The sequence below is a fragment of the Pezoporus occidentalis genome, unplaced genomic scaffold, assembly GCF_034315485.1.
Source record: "Pezoporus occidentalis ecotype Australia unplaced genomic scaffold, CSIRO_AGI_Poc_V1 ctg76, whole genome shotgun sequence".
NCBI classification, from domain to species: Eukaryota; Metazoa; Chordata; class Aves; order Psittaciformes; family Psittacidae; genus Pezoporus; species Pezoporus occidentalis.
This window is the reverse complement of record NW_026916115.1, coordinates 2874687-2893683: the sequence shown is the minus strand read 5'-3', so window position 1 is coordinate 2893683 and position 18997 is coordinate 2874687. Positions and strand designations below refer to the sequence as shown.

Here is an 18997-nt window from a genome sequence, read left to right as displayed (position 1 = left end):
ATGAAAAGCTGATGAGCCAGCAGTGTGTCCTCATACTCCAGAAAGCCAAGTGCATCCTGGGCTGCACCAAAAGGAGCGTGACAAGGGAGGAAATTCTCTCCCTCTACTCTGCTCTTTTGAGAGTTCACTTGGAATACTGCATTCAGCTCTGAGGCTCCCAACGCAAGTGCCTACAAGAAAGTTGATGAGAGACTTTTTATAAGAGCAAGTAGCAACAGGACAAGGAGGAATGGTTTTAAACTGAGAAAAGGGTAGACTTAACATTAGAAGGAAATTCATTACTATGAGATTGGTGAGACACTGGCACAGATTGCCCAAAGAAGCTGCGGATGCTCCATCCCTGGAAGTGTTCAAGGCCAGGCTGGACAGGGTTTTGAGCACATTGGAAATAGAAGGCAAGGGAGTTGAACTAAACGGTTCTCTAGGCTCCTTCCAACTCAAATCATTCTGTGATTCTATGGGCTGAGTGAAACTGCAGTTACTTTGCAGTCATCTTTACTAGAACCAGGTTTGAATTAGGAAAGAAGAAAAAAAAGGTAGTGTTCCTCCCCATAATAAAGCATGTTCATACAACTCAGCTCTGTGCAATACATCATAGAAGCACTACAGGATCCACACATGTTCCCTGAATTCCATCATTATTTCTTAAACTGTTACCTATTGCAGCATCAAAAAAAAACTCAACAAAAAAAAAAAACCAACAAAAACCAGCAAACTTTGAAGCTCTGATAACGTTCCTCTGCTTTACCACATTATTAATATGGCCACCTAAAACCCCCTTCTCAGCTTCTGAACTAGCATCTCAGGCTTTGGATACACCTTCACCAGTACCATAATCCTTTCCCAGATAGTAACTCCTCTATTATTCAGACAGAAAACTCCCTCCAGAAAGGAATACTTGACACAAACTCCACCAGCTATGGAGGACCCTGCTACTTAAAACAAAGGGAGCATCAACTGGCTTAATTTACTCTATGGGTATAGCCTGATTGCTGGAGACGGATTCTGACATCTTCCTACCCTACTGACTGGTCTGTATTTTCCATGCTTTCACCCACTCGTTCTCATTTTTCTTACCCAAGTGAAAAGAAAAATCACTAGCAGGAAGTCTGACAAGTTCTCATTTCCCACAAAATAAATGGCAAGGCCAGACACTAATCACAACAGCAAGGAGAGAACTGACAGGCCTGCACAAAAGTCATGCGAGATGTGACAGTCCACATAACACACTGGAATATAAAGGGGGGGGTAAGAAATAACCAAGGAAGCCTTGCCAGCAGAGGGAACACATGAGCAGGGACAGAGAGGATGTGAAATACGCTATATGCTCCAATAAGCTTCAGACATTCCGAAGGCTGTATTAGTAGGATCTGCAGCCAAAACTAAGTTTCTTCAATGGTGGAACACTTGCGCTACGGTATGTTAAAAAACCAGAAGCTATGCAATTTCCCTTCCCTTCAACCTTCCCACTCAACACAAGCAAACTAAAGTAGGTATCAACAGCCTCTCCCTTCTGTGAGAGTTATTCTAAGTCAGTTTCAACTGGTGGAGAAGAAAGCAAAGTCATCACTGACTTCATAGTACTACCCCACTCTTGCTGTTGAATAACCACAGGATTACTCAAGGAAGAACACCCTGGCTAAACTGTGTATGAACCTCCCGAAGCACCTACTTCTCAATTCACCTCCTAGATAAGACAATTACCATGAAACTTCCACACTACCTTAATGGTCCCTCCGGGTGCACCGAACCCTGATGGAAGGTGTTAAATAGTGCCAATGGACAATGGCCAGAGTCTGCATTAGATCTGCAGTGAAGAAGGATCAAACTTCTGAAATTCTCTGCACAATACTACATTATTATGAATACAAGAAAATGAAAGTAGATATTCTGAAGATCTGAAATGTTTATAGGACTAAACCACCACAAAATAACCTCTACCAGCTTTCGGAAAAAAGAAAGCTAAAAGATACCTTAATAGTTTTGAGCGATGCTTGAGCCTTTGCTGTTTAAGCAAAAAAACCAAAAGTAACAGGTATTTTTCAATTATTTTCAACTCTGAAGGATGAAACAAATAGTATGATTCATACTAAACAGTATCAGAAGTACGCCATTTTGCCTTCACTGCTATGCTTAGTACACCAGAGAGTATCTTGGCTCTCACATTTTCGTGACAAGGTATCTTAACAGACAGTATTTTCATCACTTTTCATGATCCTATGCCTTGCCTAGTAGGTGTCATACTCCATAAATGCAACTTCATCTTGGTCTCACTTTTCCCCTTTGGTTAGTTCCTTTCCAGTACCCTTGTTGTCTGGTCAAAAGGCCAGATACCTGGATACCTGTTGGCAGACACAGTCTACCCTCAATCCATACTGGAGAAGGCTTCTTACGCCCATCACTTTTATATGGCTCAAGTTTGACCCTACAGGCATTCTGTTGGGTCTTATGTTCTTCACATCTTATCAGAAACCATGATTCCAAAACTTGTCCTTCTGCTGTTTTTATGATCATTTTTCTAGGTTTCTGGGATATTTCTGGCATTACGGCCTATACACTACATGCCATTATAAATTATAAGCTCCAAACCATGAAAGACCATATATGTCATTATGGAACTCTCATTTTGAGATAAATAAGAGCACAGAGTATTCATTCTTTCACAACACAGCATTAGTTAAGTCATTTGACAGACTAGAAGAAAGAAAACTGAGTGACAGCAATTTCACTCCTCCTGCATCTTTCAGTTTTTCCATCACAGGAAAAAAAAATCTTTTCAAAAATTTGATGTGAATTTACAGCAAGGAATCTCTATCTTCCCATATGTTTTACCAGTGAAACAAAAAGACAAGTGATTAAAAGCTGGCACCTGTAAAGAGATTACTTTTCCTTAAAACCCACATGTCCTTTGCCCAAGATTTCCCCAAACAGACCTTGCCTTTTTCACTGCAGAGATAACACCAGGCTAACACACCACTTAACTAGAAATGAACTGGTAGAAAGCAGCAGACACCCACCTCACCCACTGAAACACAAAACAAGCTACCGTTACCTCTCGTTTGTTTCTCCTGGCAACTTTGAGAAATTCCATTAGGATCTGCAATTGGGCAGCATGGGACTCCTGTAACACAATAAATAAGGAAGTGTAACTCTTCCATATACATCAAGAGAAACAAACATTCCTTTCATCCACAGAAGTCCATACTTAGCACAGAAACAGCTTAAATTCAGAGGTGAGGAAAATAGTTTATTAAGGCAATTTTAAGAATGGTAGTTTTACTTTGCATCACAGGTTTTAAGGTTGTTTGGCTCACAGGAAGTTTTTACATGAAGGCAGAAATAATTTTAACAGCTCTTATTAGTAAATCTTCAGTAACAAACAAACGAGGAAATTTTTTTCTTTTTTCGGCTACTGCGTCTGAAATTGGTTTTGGAATACAGGTTCATCCCAGACTCATCTTCTACCCTAGAAGATCACTAGCATCCATTTTGTGGTTAACAAAGCATGCAGTATTCATACAGAAAACACCTCCCCCCAAAATTAATAATTGTGTTTACATAAAGAGATTACAGCTGAAGATTCCTCTAGAGTGGAAAACAACAAAAATGTCATTGATGAGACTAAAATAATCCCTTTCCAAACTTTCCACAACATATGATTTACCTTAACCATCAGCTTAATGTATTCATCCAAATTGGCCAAAAATTTGACAGAGCAAGATACAAGAAGCACAAGAAAAATAAAGCCTACATTCCAGCATTAATAACCCTAATCCTAACCCAGCATTGAGACTTATTTTCACAAACTACTGAAATATTTATTGAAGGTCTGTGAACATAATCTCAAAAAAGTTCAAGTCACAGGAGTACACAAAATTCCTCCAAAGAAGATGGGACAAGTAAAGAGTTAGAATCTAAGACTACTACTTTTTTAGAGATTTTCTTCTTCCTCTACACTCCTGGGACAATAACACAAGTGAAGCAAGTAACACTAGAAAGCAAAAATGTTTTTAAATTGTTCTTTGAGTGTCCAATAGCATTGTTTTTGTTTAAGGCTTAGTATATTTGAAAGATATTCCTGCTCAGAAGCACCCATACACTCAGTCCTGTGCCTTCTTTGTTCCAGATTTGTCACAAATGACAAAAAGGCTTGGCAGGGCATGGGAGTAAGGAATGTTTTACTCTGGAGTTAGAAACCATACCCCAGCCTTATCGTCACTGAACCACAAAAAAATGTTACCTACAAGTCCCCATGCAATAACGTAGTATCAGTTCTAGTATTCAGTAAACAAATTTTTGGGTTACTTTTCTTCCATCAGAACCATAAGTTGTATAAATATTAATTCTACAAGACTGAATAAGGTAAGCCATTCCCAATACAACTTTTCCTCATCTATTTTAAAGCACCATTTAAATCCACCTTCCTCTCCAAAGTTCATTAAGCCAAATTTTGTAATCCTTTGCAATTGTGTCATCTAGAAGATCTGGCTCTCGTAACTGGAAATGGTCAATGACCAACAGCACGAAATGGCCAAATACCTGAAAACTACCCCAAACCAACTACATTTCAGTTAAATCAAAGGAACAGGTTTCTTCATATTGTGTAAGTCTTCAAACCAGCCTCATAAATAAGACATCTGAACTTTTCTTTTAAGCATTAAATACAAAAAAAAAACCTTCAGGGGTGGCATTCAATTCAGTTCTAGCAGTTCCAGCAGAAACTAAAAGGTGTAATGTTTTTCACATTCATTGAGTTTATTCCTTATCCTGCATTTTGGACTTCATGCTTATTACCATGAAAGATACGATATTTACTTGCGCAGCAGTCAATTAGTAAACAACTTCATACACATTCTCTGTTCTGCTAGTCACTGTCTCCTATCCTTTTCCATTTTCCCTGCTTGTTTATACAACTCTGCCACAAGCAACACTGTAAGCATGACAGGCTGAGAAAGCTGGGGCTGTTCAGCCTGGAGAAGAGAAGGCTGCATGGAGACCTCATAGCAGTATCTGAAGGGGGCCTACAAGGACGCCAGCGAGGGACTTTTCAGGTGGACTGTGGTGACAGGACAAGGGGTAACAGGTTCAAACTTAAACAGGGGAAGTTCAGGTTAGATATAAGAAAGAAGTTCTTTACTGTGAGGGTGGTGAGGCACTGGAAGAGGCTGCCCAAGGAAATCATGGATGCCACACCTGAGCACTGTTCAAAGCCAGGCTGGATGGAGTCTTGGGTGACACGGTTTAGTGTGAGGTGTTCCTGCGCATGGCAGGGGGGCTGGAACGAGATGATCTTAAGGTTCTTTCCAACCCTTACTGTTCTATGATTTTATGTTACAGGGATTACAGTTGAAATGTTAGTTTTCTACAGAGGTCAATCAGATGGCCAACTTTTCTACACCAAAATGAAAGAGAAGAATCTGAGCAACTAGTTTTGCAATAGAAACTTACTTCAAGAAGAATGAAAAGAAACAACTGCTATCTAGATAACAGCATTCATTAAAATAAAATTCTTACTGCTTCCAACTGCTTCTTCTTTTGCACCAACAGCTCCAGCATCAGGTTCACATTGGCCAAATCAAGATTGTCTTGATCAGTTCCCAACAAATCTTGAATTATCTGCCACCTATGGCCATTCTAGGAAAAGAACAAGAAATGTTGGAAAGAAAGTGAGTTCAAGCCATCCAGCAACAAATATTAAAAGCAACACTGCAGTATTTTATTCCTTTGTAAAGTTTCAAAACAATTTTTAGGAATCAGAATTCCCAATTCTCCCACATGTACAGGTTATAGCTCTTCTGTCCTACTGTGTAACTGCTTATCTTACTTGGAAGATACTCGTGCTTCATAAGAGTGTAGCTGCTGCTAGGAAGAGATTATTTCAGACACAATTTTATCCAATTTGTGCCCTAGTTTCTGAGAACACATTTCTATGGAGAGAAAAAACAAACCCCATATTTCTGTGGATAAAAAAATGAAACAAAAAAAAAAACCCAAAGCCAAACCAAAACATGTTTACCCAACATTAGCTAGATTATATCTAACTGAAATCCTGTTAAATGGCAGTACCTTGTAAGTTTTTTTACCAAGTAACAGGCACAGCCCTCATTTTAAATTCAAGTGGAAGAAGGTACTATGAGCTTTTTTCTCTCCCCTGCTTTCAACTTCCTCACTACTACGCTTAAGAGCATTTGCATGGAAGTGGGAGAGCTGGAAAGATGAACCTCATCAGAGTGACAGACTCATGTAACCTGTTAGAGCCAAGAAGGACTCCTCAGAGAGCCAGCATACTACCACACAGACTCTTTTGGCACAGAAAAACCTGTATAATAGGTCAATGCTAATATAACCTTGCATCAAAAAGCCTCAGGAACCAACATGAGCAGCTGAAAGGTCTTTAAGCCTTCTAAGAAACCAAGCAGGATTAAAAATTCCTGCTGTATAGAACTGACACTAAATTAAGATACCTAAATTTACAAGAACTAAAAATGCTATCTGGTCTAAACCAGACATTTTCTCAGAGATTGCAGCTTATTTGTTTTGACTAGATTAAAAACAATAAAATAGATAACATCCATATAGAACACACAACTTTTTACACAACTCTCAACAGAACTTGTGGAAACCGCATAGGCAAAAACTCAACTTCAATCTCGAACAACTGGAAATAGAATTAATTTTTAAGCAAGTCAACAAGATTTGAAACAAACTTTAACATACTAATGTACTAGTTAAATGTACTACTGATAAAATACTCAAAAAGCTTCAAAGATGCCTTAACGTGATTTCTTAAGATAAATCCCATTACTAAGAAATGTTGCTTTTTCTGCAATGCGTCATGAGCTACTTTTCTTCATACCAGAAGTAATACAAGGGGAGAACAGTCACATTAAGGAGCCGGTACAACAGCAAAATTTCTCTTTTTAGAGTTGTCACTATCTTTTATTTGCTGCCAAAAGGTAGACACAAAACTGCTTTGGGCATGAAATCATGGCAGATTTCCACTTACTGGCAGTTATCTCAGACAGATGCATCTACACGCATAGTTTTCAAAGGTGCACTATGAGAAAAAGTAGAACCAATTTCCAAGAATTTATTGTACATGTCTTCAGGTTGATTGTGTGCCTTTTAAACCAGATATGTTTTATGCAGATTATATATTAAATATGTTATAAGCATATTTTATAATATAAAACATTACTTCAAGTAAACCGATGACTCCTTAAAGCATACTCTTCTAAATGTATACAACTGCTGAAAACACTGATTTCTGCAATGCAGCCCCTAAATTAATAACACTTCAGAGGGATTTAACTAAAAAAAGAAAAAAACCCACAAAAAAAACCTGAAAAACCACCAAATTCCATCCCCCCTCCCCCACCAAAAAAAAAAAACAACAAAACCACAAAACACAGAGGTTCCGTAATTATTATTATTACTTTGCAACCTTATTTATGAATTACAGAAGCCAAGGAAGCCAGACATAGCAAGACAAATATGCACATCTTCTAGTTAATGTTGCATATTATTTTGATCTTAATGTACAAGAGCGTCCACTGCTACTGTGCAGGGGTTTTCAGGAACTAAGAACACAGATCATGCTCCAATTCTGTGACTTGAAGCAAGCCTAGAAGATATCCAGGCAGTTTTATCTAGGACCAGAGCTAGACACTACTACTGCAAAACACATCCTTCTCCCTCTTGTGGCTGGTATTAGCCTTCCTTCAATTTCCTGATAGAACACAGTTTCTCACACATGATCGGATAAGCCTATGGCACTTCTAATAATCCATTACTCTCATTGATTATAGCCGTAATTTCCAACACTGAAAATTATTGCCTTTAAATAAGTGCGCTTCCATAGATAGTTTCCTATTATATTCAATACATTACATGACACTTAGCTATGCTAACACAGCTTGCCTCTACACATACAACACTGGCAGGAAGAGGAAGAGTTGACAAGATTGAAGTGAACTAGTGCCACTGATACTGGTATTCTTCTCTCAAAGCAAGTTAAAGCATGAGCTTAACAGTACAATTTCTTTTAAATTAAGACACAATAACAATTGCTGCACAAAACCATTAAATATATATAAAGAAAGAAAGTTGGAACATACGGTGCTACTCACTGAATGGTCCAGTTTGAGTCTTTTTTCCTCAGATCTTTGCTTCTGTTTAAGAATAAGTTCATTGACTAAAAAACAGAAGATGTCAGAGAGGAGAGGGATTTAAAGGTCACAAAACAAATATTAAAGATTCTACCTCAATATTTTTACTTCAGTTAGTGATTCCATAGTAAGTTTATCAATAATTAAAATAGTAGATGCCTCTACTTTATTCCTCACCAATTTACTGATGGATTTTTTTTTAAGATTATTAAAAAGTCAACAACAAATAAAAAGAGGGAAAAAAAAACAACCCTCAATTACTTCAGTTCCTTTTTCTAAGCACCCATGGCTCTATAACGTTTTTCAACTCTACGGCAGAAGTATACCAGAGAAAAGTATGAGGGAGATAAAATATTATTTGATTACTACAGGCCAAAACCAGGCACAGCTGAATAGAACCTTTTCCTTTAATCACTATATGTATTTTTAAAGATAATTTTTGCTGCAGTTTTACTTCACACCAATTTAGTGAAGTGTGCAAAGAGAAGGATAACCTGAATCCTTTGCACACATATATACAAGGTCTTGCCCCTCCAAAACAGACCTCAAAGCCCTGAACACAGGTGTACAGAGGCCCTCTGTTAGGCTCCTTGGCCTAACATATATCCTATAATCCACCTCAACACCACACTCAGCTTAGCAAGCTTGGGTCTAAATCAGGAATACCATTTCTGAAGCATTGCTTGGCCACCATGGATTATAATCTATTTACTATTAATTGGTATCCCAGCACATGAAATTAATATTTAACTTAGTTGGAACTAGATGATCTTAAGGTCCTTTCCAACCCTAACTATTCTATGATTCTATGATTTCACATGGCAATGTGTTTCCTTTGATCTTTTCTCCCCATAACTAAGTTTTAAATTCTATTACCAGTGTCCAAGCTTTGTAAACAGGGCATGTTCTTGATTATTAGACAGGCAACAGTGCAAGAAAAAAACAGTAAAGACATTCAAATTTCTAGCCATCAGAAAAACATCTTTGTTTTGCTTTTGTTAGTATGCAAACAGCAGCAAGTCAGTCAATACTTTAACTCAGCACACAGAACTGCTGGAGGCAGTTGACTATTAACAATTTATGCTACTAAACAGGGTTTATTTGATGTTTGGGGTTTTGGTGGCATTTTTGTGTGTTTTTTTTTTTTTTGGTGGTGGTGGTGTTTGTGTTTTTTGACCAAAAAGTTGATGTTTGGATTTCATTTTCAATATCCAGAAGCTGGTTACTTACAGAATGATTTACATGTGCCTACCTTCCTTAATAACTAAGACGCTTCTCATGCAAGCAAGCTTAGAGCTCACCTAAGAAGTTGGGATAAAGATGATCAATGTTGTCCACAACATAGTTGCATTTGGGACATCTGTTATTGTCCTCCAAGCTCTGGTGAATACATTTATAGCTGTTTAGAAAGATAAATGAGAAACAAAACTGTGAGCAAACATGAAGGAACAAAACATAAGCACAAGGCAAATAATATCAACCTTAGATAATGTATATTCCACATTGCCATCTAACAGCTGCATTGACATGATCCTACTTTGGAGTCAAAATGTTCTAATATTAACTCAGAGCATGCTACAGCACAAAGACAGCAAAGTTTCTTGGCAAGGCATACAAAAGGTGTTTAAGTATTTCACTCTTATTTCCTCAAGTATTGTGGCAATGTGGATACCTCAGCTCCCCTTCCATAGGTAGGGCTAACAAGCAGACTAAATTATTCAGAAGCAACTCTTCTAGATTAGCCAAATACTTTGCAAGCAACTTTAAAAAACATTACATGTTTTGGGTAACAGAGCAGAGGAAACACCCTCACCAGCTTCTCACATTTCCCCCCACCTCCTGGCTCTTATTCTCACCAGAAGTGACTTCAGAGGTGCTCTCTGTTGAGCTGCTACCTATCTGAGCAACTGTAACTACAAGATGCACTTTAGCATCACATTTAAGCATCTCACTAAGAACCTAGCCTGATGCCAACTGCTGGCAGAGACATCCTGTGACAACATTGCTCTGTTCTTTCTAAATAAAGATATTTGAATGCTTCTCATCTTGGACTTCTAAAACATTAGAGATCACAGGGATAAAGTGTTATAACAGAGGGCACCATCAGCTGTTATCTTGCCTGCTGCCAGTCAAAATATTTCTGAAAGTTAACTGAATCTGTTGCTTCAGGAAGTGCTTTATGCTACTGAAATATTACTTCTTGTAAAAACACAGGCAATTTATTTCTACTTAACAGACACTACAAGAGTATAATGTACATGGGACATTAAAACATCATGATTCAACTTTTATTCCAAGCCCTGGTTGAGAGGAGGAACAGCAGACAGTTCTACACCTGCCCCTGGAGGGTTCTTGTACTTCACCACCAAACATTTGCTTCTCATAGCAGCCAGAAATAACACAATGAAAAATAAGTGGACTGGGCCAATTCAATAAAACAGAAGCATTCCTGAAGCATATCCTCTATTAAAAAGTTCAAAGGAATTGCACCATACAATGTGCAAACCACTTCAAACTGTTTACGGTCTTGCACAAAGGCAAGGTGGACCTCTTAACACCAACATTCACCCCCATGACCTCTTAAGAAGAGGAACCAACAGAGGTAAGTTGGCACACTGTTCCAACTCTGGGTACTGGATGCTACCAGCAGTTTATGACCATTTTATTTCTTTACAGAGGAAATAGGGTTGCATGTTTTTTGTTTTCAACACCAAGATGACTTTTTTTAAATCTACCTAGTACCCATCTTAAAATTTTATTTCAAACTCTTACTTCAGTGCAGGGACAGAAGACAGCAAAGTAACAGAAACTCAGAAGGAAAGAGATTCACATGTGTGGACTGATGTTGCTGCAAGAGATGGAAATTTTGCACAATAAAAAAGTAGAAAAACCCAACAAACAAACCCAACTTACCAGAAGCTGTGTCCACATTTTGTCATGTAGGCTTCTTCAATCATATCAAAACAGATGGGGCTGAAAACAAAACCAAACACACAAATATGTCTTTTTATGTTAAAAAAAGTAAGGAAAGTATTACTAATTCAAAGCAGCCACCTGATCACGCTTAGGTAATATTTTCTATTTGTAAAATGAAAGAGGACACACAAGTGCAACAGCAGCCCAGCAGTATAAAGATGAAAAGGCAATCAACAGTCCTTTGAACTCTGAATGACACTGCAGTTTGCTACAATTAGAAACCGGGTAAGTATTCACTCCTGAAGATTTCAACAGTTGCAAACTACAAAACCAAAGCCAGAGTACCTTCTACAAACAAGCCTGGAGAAGAGCCTCCTAAGCATTTGTACTACATCTCAAACAAAACGCACAAAATTTGGTTTTTACGTGAAGAGACATAAGGTATTTATAAATACACCAAGATTAGTTTAGCTTTCCTTTTTTTCCCCAACCAATAGCTAAAGCAAAGAGGCAGAACAGAACAGAAATAGTAATGATGTCATAAGAACAAGAACTAATAATGAGGAAAAGAAAGTGCCAGTGAGGGGGTGTGCCTGCAGAGCACTGCCAGGTAGCAGGCAGGGCTGAGGCTGCTGAAGAGCACCATGAAGGCAACAGTGCAACCTAAAGAGGGAACCAACAGTCAAGCACATTTCGAAGTCAAGGGAGAAGATGGGAAGGGCAGAACATGGGGATGTGCATAAGGAAAACAGAGAAGCACAAGTGAAGATATGGGCTTTAGTTTTTTCCAAGACTAGTTAGTGACAAACCACACAGCCAGCTCTCTGGGAGTGATCACCAAGAATCAAGCTGAAGAAGGATGTGCAAGCAAGCAGTGCTTCCATAGGAATCTGAGCAAGATGAGAAAAAAAGGAATTAGGTGAGATTGTTATTGTCTCAGCATCCAGTGGCTGTGACATGTTTGAAAGAAAAATGAAACACAGAGGAAAGCAGAGGAGAGCTGCATGTTACTTTCAGTGACTCCTATGGCTGCTATCCCTGACAGCTGGTAAGACATGCTGTCACAGGCATATTCATCTTCAGGTCTTGGCCAGCTATGCAGTGAGATGGTGTGGACAGCAATGTCACAATTCTGCACATAACATGTATCTGCTGTGTCACAAGCTTCACCTTGCTTTCAAGTCCTTAGAGATCCAAATACTCTCACTCCCACAAGTCCACACCAATCTCACAGTTGAGAGAGGTTTTCACCAGCATTTGTCTTCTTCAGAAACAGCCTCCTCCCACCTTCTTCCAACAAGGCAGCTCCCACAGAATGAGCTGTTAATAAACTGTTAACAACTTTCAAAAATCATGAATCTCTGAATCCAAGACAAACCCCCAGATCACACTGAAATAAGTGATGCCTGGCTGAGCAACAAGAGGGAAGTACCTCAACTTTTCTTCTTATTAGCGACCCATGGAAGTCATTCCCCCTTTCTATCATCCGTTTTAGAGGATACTAACATTTGTTACCCTGTTAGGTATTTAAAAATAGAAAGAAGGAAATACCTCAAGTATTTATTTTTTTAAGCCTATATAGGAGAAGTTGTGGGCCCTGGCAATGCAACCCCCCACCTCTGAACCACCAAACTGGAAAATAAGGTACCTTGAAAAGTTTGTCCTAACGTACAGACCAGGTTGCCTTACATATTTCACCAAATTGTCTGTGTAAATACAAAAACAAATCAAACCAGAATGCTACTCTACAAACCAACTGAGCCACCTCAAAAGATGACTCAAAAATAACTAACACACACCTATCATTCTTCCACCTACAGACCGTTTTCTGCACATCATTCAGCTTGAGTAGCACCAACTTTAAGAGTTCAAGCCACTGTCTCCAAGTTAGAAGTTACTTAGTTTCAATGCAAGTTTACTCAGAATAAATTATGACCAAACTTAACCAACAAAGGTGGATTAATAAGGGGAGAGTAATAATAAATAAAATCAGAGCTAAAATAAATAAATAAATAAATCAGAGCTAAAATAAATAAATAAATAAATCAGAGCTAAAATAATAAAATTACCTACTAACATGACAGCCACCCAAGACCACTGTTCCTAAACTTATTCTTCTTCATACCAGTTTGATTGGAGAAGCATCAGAGACAAAATGGTTGAGGAAAAGCAATTAGAGCCAGAACACGTAGCCATCCAGTGCCAGGGTCATTGTTAATGGAGCCTAAAGTTTCTATTAAAAACTGTTTCCCCTAAAATGATCACCAATTTAAAAGTGGAAACAAGACTGATGACTTTTAATACTTGCCAAAGTCAAGCTGGCTATAACACATGAAAGTTACTATGCACCAGTTGTTTTAAGTTAACATAGAGGGAAGGTTAGGAAAGCAGTGGAGTGATGGGGACTTGAGACATACTACAGTTTCTAGTATACAACAAAACTGAGAAGCAGAAGTATGGTGAAATCAAGGCTTCTCTGCATGAGATAGCTCTTATTCTCTATTTGTCTTAAGCAGCAGAGGCAGGCAAAAAGGATGTAAATTACTTCAGCAAGCCAAAGATGTCACTGATCTTCACCAGACACTGATGCCTTATTTACCTAACAATTTTTTTTTATCCAGCACTGAAAAGGCTTACCATTCTTATGTCTTTCTCTCAGGAGTAGACCTGAAAGTGGTCACTATAAATTTGCACTGCAAAGGCTTACCATTCTTTCTCTTATACCTTTCTCTCAGAAGAAGGCCTGAAAGTGGTCACTATAAATTTCTACACATTTCAAATTTCCTTCTGCTCTGCAGCAGACAAGACCCTTTATGGTTCCCCCCTCCTATTGGGCTCCTCTTTGGTCTAAAGAGAGAGCAGGACTTGATGCAGGCTCTGTCCATATAAGGCAGCCAGGTCAAATCACTGCCATTACTATCTGCTCAATTTGAAACTTTAATATAACAATATATTATAAAACTATCACTTTACATGGCATGCAAACAGCTCACTGTGCTTTCAGTTTGTGACCTTCAGGGTCAATCTGCAGTATTCCTTACTAAAGGGGTTTGCCAGATCATAAACATGTGACCAACCACACTCAGCCCATGCTTGGCATTAACAGACAATCACCCAAGGAAAGAACAGTTTTTAAAAAACCATGCGCCTCCAAGTCTACCTTTAAACCTTCCACACCCAAGTTTGTTGGATGTACCTCTCCAGGTCAGTATGCAATGTCCCCTCTTCCATATGTTATTATGTGTGACAGAGCTCAGAAACAAACACTGGTATGAAGCAGGATACAGTAACATCCCCTCTTATGCAGGGAGCAAAGCAGATAGTAACTGGTTTTAAAGAGGTTTAGTCAACCACTAACTACAGTCTGGGAAAACTGTAAGCAATTACACTGCTGAACAGCAGAAAATCCTTTGATTAGGTTTCCTTTCAGATGCTCTCCAGGCAAGTGGAAAGAGACCTGGCTACAGGAACAGCACAAATTACCTTTAAATTCTACATCCTGCACAAAACAAAAACATTTCCTCTTTTTATAATGAAGTTGTCCAGTAAGTCAGGCCTATTAGCTTTCCTGACCAGTTACATTTTTCCAGGCAGAAGATGATACACACCACAAACAGTACACACTTGCAAACTCCTGAGCATATACTTGCCAAACATTTCACAACCCAGACTAGCAATGTATGCCAACATTTAGATTGCAGCCTAGGCCTCACACTGTTGCAGCAGCACTTTCAGAAGACAGGCAGAAAAGCTGCATACATTAACATTATTTACAGAATTTTTATTTGCACCTTGACGTTCCAAACTCATCTAAACCTGTTTACCGCTTCCCACCTTCAGTCTGGCATGGCCAAAATCTACCAAGTTTACAGCTGTAGCTAGCAGCAACTCAGTCCATGTTCAGAGAGCTATGTTTCCTGCAGCTGGCAGCATCTTGAAAGTGTTCTTATGTAAAAAAGGAACTCACACACACAAAACCCAGCATATGGAAAACTTCTGCTTCTCACGCAGATATCGAAATCTTTAATTCACTTTAAACCAGCACGCATACACATGTCTTCTTGGGCATCACTCAGAATTCCAGAGCTGCCCACTTGAGTTTATTTCTGTACTGCATAACTGTATTGCTAACTAAAAAAAAAAAAAAAAAGAAAAAAACCCAAAACCAAAAAGTAAAACAATACAAATAAGAGGAATACTATAATTTTAAGATAGTGTTAATAAGCACAAACCCAACACCCCACAGAAATACACAGTTATGAAGAACCCAGGTAAGTTAACAATTATTGTCTGCTGTTAATGCTTCTGACTTTCACTTCAATATGCACAATGTGGCTCTTGCAAATACCAACAAAAGGGGGATAAGACATTTTGCTACAATTACTAATCAGCTGATTTCCCCACACACACACTTGTTCAGCCAGCAGCAGTCCTCAGTGAGGAGAAAACAGCTAATTATATGCTCTCCTTGAATCCTGAACAGTACTTACCTACAGGAAAACAAACAAAACCACTAAAAAATACCCACACAAATAAGAAACTCAGCTTTTTTAATTGTCTTAAAATACTTCAACTGGCCTACAAACTTGTTTCCATTCATATACCCCCATTTCTACAACAGACAACAAAACAGGAAGTGATAGCTGACCAGGAAAGTACAGGGAGCAATGGCTGCAGACCACCACTGCGAGAGTGTAACTGTATAGGGAACAGAGGAACACAAGCATTTGCAATTGCTTTATCTCCCATGATCACAAAACTCATGATCAACAGCAATGCAGTCATCTCCCACACCAAGTGCTCTTACATCCACCTAACATGGCCTAGAGCCTTGAGCCGGAGCAGGACATCAGCTGATAACAGCTGTCCTCTCATCCTAATTCTGCTACTGTGCAGCAGTTTATGATTATTACTAGTAAGAAGTACTTACTGTTTTTTCTGCCACTAACTTTTCAGCAGCCTCAGGTTCCCACTTTAGTGGCAAGGATATTTCTCATCTGGACAATTTACAAAGCTGTAAAATAAAGTCTACAGGTTTTTGAGACAAGGCCTGCTCTCTGCAGATAACAAACTTTCAACTCTTACCTGTAAGTCAGAGCTGCCAGAAAGTCATCTTGGAAGCTGTGTGTTTACTTTTCTTCCTCTACTTTTTTAGTTTCTTTCTGATACATGGCTTTCCTACAACTCAAGCTTCCTTCCAGTATCTCTTCACTGTTTGCCAGTTTCAGATATGAACACTTACCCCTACTTTCTCTTCTCACATTTTAGTACCTCCAACCAGCTACAAAATAAATAACCAGATCTATTGCTTATGTAAGGAGGTTTGAAACCCATCAGCAATAGGCTTTCTTTAAAACTGCCAATTACCACCAGTTCTCAAACCACACATAGCAGTAGGCCTTGGCCTACCACTTCTAATGAAAGGGTATTTCCAGCTATGAGCTACAGCTTTGGCTGAACATTAGAAAAACAGCATCTGAACAGCTTCATGAAAAATTTTTATCCCATCATCAATTTCCCACTCATCTGGTTTTAAGTGTCAGACTGACACAATCCTTATTGCTGTTTCAAACTAGACAACCCTTCCCAGCAAGAGCAGCAAACCCACGCTAGCTTTACTGGATCTATTAGCCACCAAGAGACCCCATGGATGTAGTCTGTAGGAGAACATAATCTTCACTGGTTCCTGTTCTGGAGGTCAGACCGGGGCAGCGGGAAGGCTCTATAGGAGCCATCCCACCCACCAGAGTCCCTCCAGCCCCTGCTGAGACTACACCACCCAGGGAAACGGGGCATTCTTTTGCGATATCAACAAGCTGTATGAGGAAACGCCTCATATTGTCAGTCCTTCCCGGTAAGTTGGGCTGCGCCGGAGTGTACCCGAGGAGGAACCTGCTGGGAATAACCTGGGTTTGCTTAGTAAGACAGATGGTGAAAGCAACGCTGCTACGCCGGGCCAAAACGCAACCAGATAACCACAAAGGCGGTGGGAACCCCAAGGCCATATCCGTCGAGGGCAATCAGACGTACCAACGCCTCTTTCCCCGCAGAGGACCCCCGAGGTGCCGCTGCCGGCTGCTCCGTCCTCCCACTGGTATTTTACACCCCGCCGGGCTTCCCGCCGGCACGGCAGCCCCCCGGCTTCCCTCAGGGGGGTAGCGGGTGATACCTTCGCGATAAATCGCACCCACCAGACGAAGTCGTTGCTCTTGTCCTCATAGGAGTTGATGAGCCCGTTGCAGAGCGGCGTGAGCAGCGGCCTCTTCCTGCTGCCGCCGCCTGCGCCGCTACCGCCGCCACCCGCGGAGGAGCCTCCAACGCCGGGCCGCGCCGCCGCCGCCAGCCGGGCCAGCCCCGCGCCGGAGCCCGACACGGCGGCCGCCACCAACACAGGCCGCGCCGCCGCGCCGCCCGAGGAGGACGAGCCCGGCGCCATGGCCGCCGAAGAGGAGGAGGAGGAGGAAGAGGAGGAGGCCGGGGTGGCGGCGGGCGGCGCGGAGGGGTGCGGCGGCGGGCGGCTGCCCGACATGCCGAGGCCGGGCCGGTCGGAGCGGGGCCGACGGTGGCGCGGCCTCAGCGCATCCCCGCGCGCGGCGCCGCGGGAACAATAAAGTTCGTTCAAACAAGGAAAAAAAAAAAAAGGTGTTTTTTTTTTTTTAAAAAAAAGGGTAAAAAACGCACCCGCCCGCGCGCCCCCGGCCCGGCGCTTGTTGAAGCTTTATTGACAGGCGCACAGCCAGCCGCGCATGCGCCGCTCGGGGCGGAGCCGTGCTCCCCTCGGGGCGGGGCGTCGGGTGCCCCGGCCCGGCCGCCGCGGGCCCACGGTTGCTTTGAGGTTGGTGTGCTGCGCCCCGGGCCAGGCACCCTGAGGTGCCCCCAGGCGTAAACCGCCGGCGGGGCCGGGAAGCTCTGCAGCAGGCTGGGGCCGTACGACGGGGAGCCGGGCGGCGGCTGGGGGCCGTGAACCTGCCTGCCCCATGTGCTTCCACGCCCGCTAAAGCCAGCTCTGGCTGCGGGCGAGGAGGCATTCCCCCGCGACTCCACATCTCCATCGGAGCGCAGCAGTGCCGGAGGAAGGCTGCCATACTGTCCCTCAGAGACTGGCACTGGCCACCCGAACCGCTCGGGGTCCTGCAACCGGCAGGATTGATCCGTGTCTCTCAGGGTGCTCTCGCTTACAGTTACCCCAAAGAGGGTACCCCAAGGAGTAGCTCTACACCTGCTGAACTTTATCCTGAGCATCATTTCTTCACGCAGAAAGGCATGCAGTAATGAGTTAACAGCTTTTGCTGATCTTGAGGCAGCTCTCCTCACTGCCTGGGCAGGTGGGAATGCCACTAACAAGGCCCACAGCATGTTCCTGCTACCCTACAGTGGCCCATGGTTGTACAGAAACAAGAATAAACTGCTTTCTGCCTAAATTGATGAATAAAGTGTTAATGACTGATGCCCTGAAGATGCTTTGGGTGTAACAAGAGATGCTGCCCCCAGATTTTTGCAAGCCAAACTGAAGGGTTCATGAAACAGAGCACGTGCCAACTTTGCAGCTTGGACAGAAGCACTGCAGAGAGATATCTGTTGTTTCCCTTCATTTCCCTTCTAAAAACCTATAGAAACATATTGCTTCCTTTGTGTTGAGTAACTGTATTTTCTGCAGTCAGCTTTACCTGTGTAGGGTTAAAGAGGCAGCTAGTGAAACACTAGGGCATTGCCTGAGAATGGTAATCCTAAACCCAGGAATGGGAAAACGCCCAAAGAGATCAGCTCTGCAGCACTCCTCCCAGTACAGGCGGTGGAGTGAGCCTACAGTGGGCTGTGAAACCAGTATGAGAGCTGGTAAAACTGGTCTGAGAGAAACAAAAGGTGGCTTCAGATAGGCAGTATCTACTGACCAGAGGTCAGGTGACCTCGCT

At 41.3% G+C, this 18997-nt stretch overlaps 1 protein-coding gene across 4 annotated transcripts in view; it reads right to left on the bottom strand.

Moving 5' to 3' along the window:
* COP1 (COP1 E3 ubiquitin ligase) overlaps positions 1-17699 on the bottom strand; it is a 135041-nt gene extending 117342 nt beyond the window's left edge. Inside the window, exons 1-6 of one of the 4 annotated variants that reach the window (XM_062602221.1) lie at positions 17276-17699; positions 11082-11141; positions 9470-9567; positions 8118-8194; positions 5515-5634; positions 3053-3121 (exon numbers count right to left, since the gene is read on the bottom strand). In XM_062602221.1, coding sequence (XP_062458205.1) covers positions 3053-3121; positions 5515-5634; positions 8118-8194; positions 9470-9567; positions 11082-11141; positions 17276-17613 — 762 coding nt within the window. In that variant the 5' untranslated portion in view covers positions 17614-17699. Of the gene's footprint in view, positions 1-3052; positions 3122-5514; positions 5635-8117; positions 8195-9469; positions 9568-10940; positions 10963-11081; positions 11142-12254; positions 12514-17275 lie in introns of those variants that run through there. The other 3 variants (XM_062602222.1, XM_062602223.1, XM_062602224.1) reach the window with 3 other exon arrangements.
* Between the last annotated feature and the right edge of the window lie 1298 nt (positions 17700-18997).